This window comes from Manacus vitellinus, unplaced genomic scaffold, assembly GCF_001715985.3.
Source record: "Manacus vitellinus isolate BGI_N305 unplaced genomic scaffold, ASM171598v3 scaffold_61_pilon, whole genome shotgun sequence".
NCBI classification, from domain to species: Eukaryota; Metazoa; Chordata; class Aves; order Passeriformes; family Pipridae; genus Manacus; species Manacus vitellinus.
Window position 1 is genome coordinate 1536595 of NW_021940696.1, and position 6975 is coordinate 1543569.

At 41.6% G+C, this 6975-nt stretch overlaps 1 protein-coding gene across 1 annotated transcript in view; it reads right to left on the reverse strand.

Moving 5' to 3' along the window:
- The window catches only part of CUNH20orf194 (chromosome unknown C20orf194 homolog), a 139994-nt gene that overhangs the window by 19364 nt on the left and 113655 nt on the right, over positions 1-6975 (reverse strand). Inside the window, exons 18-20 of the mRNA XM_029963708.1 lie at positions 6080-6183; positions 3172-3318; positions 2923-2935 (exon numbers count right to left, since the gene is read on the reverse strand). Of these exons, the coding sequence (XP_029819568.1) occupies positions 2923-2935; positions 3172-3318; positions 6080-6183 (264 nt within the window). The remainder of the gene's footprint in view (positions 1-2922; positions 2936-3171; positions 3319-6079; positions 6184-6975) is intronic.

Genomic DNA, 6975 nt, shown 5'->3' on the forward strand with positions numbered 1-6975 from the left:
CAAACCATTCCATGAATTCAAATGATGGCAAAAGTCTCCACAGATCAGATTTTGTGACCTCTGTGGCTGGGCTGGAACTGCTTGAAGAAGTAACTTCACTGAAACACTTTAGTTTTCCCTGATAAAAATGTAGGTGTTTATAACCCAAGTGCTGAACAGCAGGAATTGAATTAATTCAAGCCTCTTTTAAGTCCTATTACCATTTTCATGAGGTAAGACTGCAGCAAACATTTCTAGACATTTAAGAAAAACTCTGCTCCTTCCCAAAAGCAAAAGGGAGCCCTTCATTCCTCCAGGGAGTGATGTTTTGGCTCCCATCCCATTGCTCCAGCCAAGGCACATTAATCTGACTGGCACTGTGAACCTAGAAATCAGATTCAGATGAATCACACAGTCAGGGCTCGGTATTTCCCTTCTTTTCCTAAGGAAAAGGCAACAGCCATTGTCATTTCTCACAATAACTTTCTGCGAGACAAAACAACTTGGAGGGGAGACAACTGCTTCCCATTAACAAATCAGCATCCCAAACACCAGGGCAGGAGATAAAAAACCAGCAGAATAAAAGATCTTTCTGATCTTAACAAAGGCAATATTGCCTGTGCAGAAAGATCCAGGCAACCAGAAAAAAAAAAAAAAAAACAGCCACTTCAAAAGATGTAGGAGAGACTAAAAGAAATGCCTCCAAGGGATGGGAAGAAGGGAAAATTGTATTCTGGAGGAGGAAAAGGGCTGGGGATGAAGTGAAAACACAGGTCAGGCAAAAGAGCTGCTGTGGGCTTTAGAGAAGGTGGAGAAAACAAGGGAAATCAACACATCCCAAAGCCTGAACAAATCTTTCTCCCTTACCCATGAGAGGGAGGATGTGAAAGGTTTTGTCCCATTTTCACAGGATTTGTACAACCAGATTTCAGCTCTGTGTGCTCAAAATCCTGCCACCACCTCAGTTTTTAACAAACCCAGGTCTGCAGGAACAGGTATCTGCCATTCCCTGTTTCCAGGAAGCTTGGAATAATCCAAGCACAGGTCCAACAAGTGAGGTATGATGATTTAGAGGAGTAAAACCAGCACCTCCATCTTAGTGAATCCTTGGGATCTGTGAGACTTCAAGGGCACGTGGATTTATAGAGAGAATTTTGGTGCAAATCAATAAATACCTGAAGGTAAAAACTGACAAACCACAACAACAAGTTTCCAAGGCTCACACAGCTGGGGCCACTCCACCTGATGGAGAGTTTTTATTCAGGAGGGAACATCTTTAAGACAAAAGGATTTGTTTTATTGACTTGAATTTTAGCAAAGTGACTTGGTGTGGGGCCAGATGAGAAGCTTCAACTGCAGAAACTGAACCCCTGTGTGGTAAAAAGTGAATTTAAAAGAGGACAGGGATAAATAGCTCTGAGAAAAAGCAGCAGAGGCTGGGCAAGTCCAGCAGCAGAGTTGTTCAGGGAATGCCCTGGGATATCCTCTGCAATGAATTCGGGAGGCTGAAGTGAACTGACAGCATTTTGGGGAGCTAAGCTGGGAGATGCCTCATGGAAAAGTAAATTTAAGAATGCTAGAAACATTCTTGGAGGAAATGGAAGGAAAAATAAGAGGAAGGTAGGCATGAAAGGAAGAAATGCTTCTAAAATCAGCTGGAACATCAATGGGCAAGAGAGGAAGGACCTGAAGGTCTGTGAATCTGTGAATCCAAGGCAGCAGTGAAAAGTAAAGGCAAACCAAGGGGATCTCAGAACATTTTCAGAGCAGGGAATTGTTAATGCCTCTGTACAGGAAACAAACCCCCTCATCTATGATTCTATGATCTCAGACACTGCACACAGTTTGGATGTCTACAGCCAAAAAAAAAGATCAAAAGAAAAGCACTACAACACTCAGAAGAAAAGAGAACTTTTTATAGGCACAGATTACAAAGGATCTGGTTTTATTTTATTAGGCCAAATAAGGCAGAAAGAATAGGTCTGAAATTTCTGGATATCTCAAGGGTGTGTGCTGGGAGAGGAGAGAAAAATAAAACAGATATAAAAGTAGAACTCATAAAATAGGCTGAAAATCCCAAACCAAACAAACAGATTCCCAGCCATTCACAGAGTGGAACAGTGGGAAGAATTTAAACACTTAAGATAAAAGGAGGGGACATTTTATGGTGCCATTAATACTTCCAGTGGGGACTACTCACTGAGCTAGGTGGTCTTTCCCAGTCCAGTGTGATGATCACATCCCAAAAAGCCCTTGTGAAGTCCTGAAATCTCCAGGCTCGTTTCCTCAAAAGCACCATTGTTCCCAAGCTGGGTTTATTAAAAGCCTCTGCAGCACTCTGAATGAGGCCAATCCATTTAGGGAACAACACAATGCCATATGGGAGACTTAAAGCCTTCCACAGAACTTCCCTAAGAACCGGGATCCCAACGTGTCTGACCACAAAAAAAACCCCCACACAATAGAACCTCTGCCACTCCATGGAACTGCTGCAGCCAAGGGCACACATGGAAATGCAGCTCCCAGGAAAGGAGCTCTCAGAGCAGGCAAAGGGAAGCACATGGGGAGCATTAAACTGCACAAACACCACCCCACCCCAGAAATTCAGACAGAAATTCAGGCTTCTCACACATGCAAGGTCCTGAGATCAGGAGCAATAACACTCCTGGGATGGTCTAGGCCTTGATAAGCTTGAGTTTGCAAGGCAGATGCCACAGGTCACACAAAGAATCAGAGTTCCCAGTTGGAAGAGAGACCCTGGAGATCCCAAAGCAGCAGATTTTATATTGATTCTACGTTGAAAAGGTTTTGTTTGTGAAGACTGATGAAAGAATTTTAACTCTCCCTGTATTTACTCATCAGGCAACAAGCTTTAGTGGCTCAATTTATGTGAGACATAAACCCCTTCTCTCCAAACTTAGTTAATACAGGCACCAAACTCACCCTTGTGTCTCATCTTAAACACAGGAATTATGGGGTTCCCCATGATTTATATATTATTTTATATATCATTATGATTGCATTTGGTTTCATTTTACCCCCTGGAGCCTCTCTAGCATAAATATTCTGAGGTGGTTTTTTTTCTTTAAAAGCTAAAAAAATTTCATCCTGTTGAATTTCAAACTTCCAGAAATATAAGACTGACAATACAAGAACTTAAGGAAAGCTTACCAATCTTTTTTTTTCCTTTACCTGTGAGTAAAAAGCTTTATAAATCTTTCTTTTGGGGAAAAGTGCAATCATCAGAAAGTTGTTCTGGGTATGGAATTCAACTGGGAGGTGAGGAAGCAGGGAACTTTTGAAGTCTATGAAGAGAGCAGCAACAACACTGTTCGAATCCTAGAAATGGGAAAAACAGGACAAGTTATCATTAACAGTTCTTGAAAATCAAAAAAAAGGCTTCATGCATTAAACAGCAGAGATGAGAAAAAAACTGTTACAGTCACCCCCAGGCACAAAGAGCTGGGCATTCCTGAGTTTCCATGGCACAGGGATGGAGCACAAGGGTCAACTGAAGCCACTTATAGGCCCCCTGAATTCCTATTTTGCAGCTTCTGGAGACATCAGAAGCTTAAAATAAAGGATTTGAGATGCTTCTAAACACCTAAGTTTTGTCTTGAAAAGAAAAGCTTGCTTTTTAATATCTACTCTTTTCCCCATCAAAAAAAAAATAGACCTTTCTTCTGTTAATGCTTCCCAACAAACTCTTCTTCATCCACACCCACACGCCTCTGACACAGACACCACATGGAGAATGAATGAAATGCCACCTCAAATGACTTAAATGCTTCAAAATAACTAAAAAGATTGGAAGTTTGGTGCTATTGCAAAGTTTCTGCACCATGCTCTTCAGCTTCTGACCTGACAGGGGCCGTTCTGGCACAAGTCACAACTCTCAGGCCTGTCATTCAAAGAGCAGCTCACTTGCATGTTGGAAGTGCCCCTTTTCTCTCAGATTCTTCACTGAGCACAAGTTCTACTAAATTTCTTGCTTTTTTATCTGAATTGTCTTCACCAACAGGACCCTGAAGCCCACAAGTTGTGTCTCCCTCAGAAGCACTGAACTCAGGTTGTCTGATTTTTGTTCTATGAAACACTGACCCTTGGTCTTTTGGGGGTTGTTTTTTTGTTTGTTTTTCCCAGATTAGATGCTCCATCCCTGGAAGTGTCCAAGGCCAGGTTGGAGAGGGTTTGGAGCAACCTGGGATAGTGGAAGGTGTCCCTGCCCATGGCAAGGGGTTGGAACTGGATGAGCTTTAAGGTCCCTTCCAACCCAAACCATTTCCACGACTCTGTGATTCTGGATTTCAAGACAGGCTCAAGCTTGGACCTGGAACTCTTGTCACACCAAAGTATTAGAAAATCAGGACAATTTGCCAGCATGAAACATCCCTGGGAAACAGGGATTCCATGCCTTAGGGTTCAAACCAGAAAGTGAATGTCATCCACCTCCCTGTCAACAGAACTGGGCAAGGAACTCAATGTACTAATTCTGGAGAAGAAAAAGCTCAAGTTGGGGAACTGTTACATAAGAGCTGCTATCAATTCAGAGACATTTGCAAACAGAATCTTCATCCTTTGCTGACTGAGGGATTAATTATAAAAATAATCCTCTCAAAGTCACTGAGGTGAGTGAGGAACACACAAAAAATATTCTCCTACGAGAGAACAATTTCTCTTAAAAGAAAATGGTTTTTGGGACTAAGAACCCACAGATCCTGGATTCTGCAGGATGGCCCAGAGATTTCCTGGGATGTGGCTGAAAGGCCAACTCATACACCTGTGAAGTGTCCAACAAATGTGCTCCTCCTCCTGGAAAACATTTGGGGCTCCACAAAATTGAAAAAAGCCAAAAAGCAGCAGCAATAATCCCCACGGACACGACGGTAAAAGGAGCCGGTTCCAAGTTTTACGAGATGTTAATGGTGTGAAATCTAAATATTACTTGGTAATATTTGTTGATGAATGGCCAAAATCCACTCTGTCTCCATGTCCACGAGCCTCAAGGATTTCAGGAGCTCAGCTCTGTGCCCAGTTTCTCCGTGTTGAAGCAAAAGCTCAGATATTTTCAAGTTAAAAAGCAGAACACGGCGACAGAGCTGCTAAAAACCTGCACTTTGCATCACCTCAAGCCTTTGTATCTTTTATTTGAATCCCAGCATTAAGTTAACCTTTCTTTTTCCATGAATACTGTTGCAGTAACTCTTGGAAAAGAGGAAGGAACAATTACCCTGCTTCTCCTGTCGCTTCTGAGCAGTTCAAACCCTCCACCCTTGCATTATGCCAAGTCAGTAGAACAATAATATTCTCCCTGTCAAGGCTTTGCCTCACACAAAAATCTGGCACCAGTTCAGCAGGGATGGCCAGGTCCCAGAAATAGGAAGCTTTCTGAAAGTGAGTGTCTTGACTCAAACAATAGAAGGAAGGTCAGTGTTAAAATAGCTTCTTAAACTCCAAGGGGCAGCCTGTGATGTCCAAGGAAAGGCAGCTCAGGTGAGATTCCCTGGGCTGGAATGTGTTTGGATCACACACTGGGGTCGTGGTTCACTGCTTTCCTGGATTAGAGGATGAAATCATACATGGAGGTACCCCAACAAAAGAGCAACTAAAGGAAATTGGGATTTTCCCCACTTTAGGAAAACAGCAGCCAACCCAAAAAATCTCTTTTGCACTCTGAAGGAGTGATAGTTAAACCCAGAGTGGCTGCCTGGAGCAGGAAAAATCAGCTGAGCTGCCACCACGGACCTCTCGGTTCCCACTGAGCCACAACAAGTGAGATTCGAATATAATGTGAATAAAAGGCAGCATTTCACCCTCCCAAACACCACCTGACACCAGAACACCTCAGCCTTTCCTTCAATCAAAAGCAATTTTCACACTATTAACACCAAACTGCTCACCCAGATTAGTACAAAATTCCCTTCTCTTTACTCACTAATCACTGATTTGTTAAGTCAACCAGCACCAAGTGTGGAGATTTGCACCAGTTATTACAGTTGTACAGACACAGAAATGGGGCTGAAATGGAGATTTTTGCACCAGAATTATTGTTAAAGATTGATAAAGAGTTGCTGGCAGTAAAAGCAGAGCAAACACTCACCCCATCATAGAGGGAGATGGAACTCATGTGGTTCTTGGAGATGGAAATGCTGCCGTGGTGGGGATGAGCAAAGAGGATGCCATCAGAAAAGAAGTGCAGTTTACCTACAATTTGAGAGGGAAAGGATTGATATTAGTTATATATCAGTATTTCAGCACCTTGTGATGAATGTCATTCCATTCTGAGGAAAAAAAATCCATGTTCCTGCAGGATTTTGGTTCTTATATATCACTGTGATTGCATTTGGCTTCATTTTACCCCCTGGAGCCTCTTTAGCATAAATATTCTGAGGTGGTTTTTTTTTTCTTTAAAAGTTAAAAAAATTTCATCCCACTGAATTTCAAACTTCCAGAAGTATAAGACTGACAATACAAGAATTTAAGAAAAGCTTACATCCCAAATGACTCGAAATTTAAATGTTGAACAAATAGTTTAAGTGGCAAAATCAAACACTGTTAAAAGTTTGATTTAGAGGGGAAAAATTAACTAAAAAATTAAGTTTTAAATTAAAAATTAACCTGGAATTCAAACTGAAAAGTTAACTTTAAAAATGAAACAATGTTTAAATATTCCACTTTGACATTTACAACATTTAAATTTTGGTTCTTAACAAACCTGCCTGAAGGAGAGCAGTTGGAAATGAGAAACAGCAAGGCTGGGTGGGATAATGGATAAAAGAAAATTCCATCAAAGTGTTAGAAAGTGGTATCAGCAAACAGCTGATTTCTGACAGGCTTCAGAAAGCCACCAACAAATGTCTGAGCAGGGGCTGCCAGCTGGCCCTCTGCATTTAAAAGCAGTATCACATCCCACACAGGGAAGTTTGTGAGTCAGGAAAAGGGAAAAGTTAAATATTTTCTTTGAAGAAAAAAGAAGAAAATAAACAAGTTTTACTC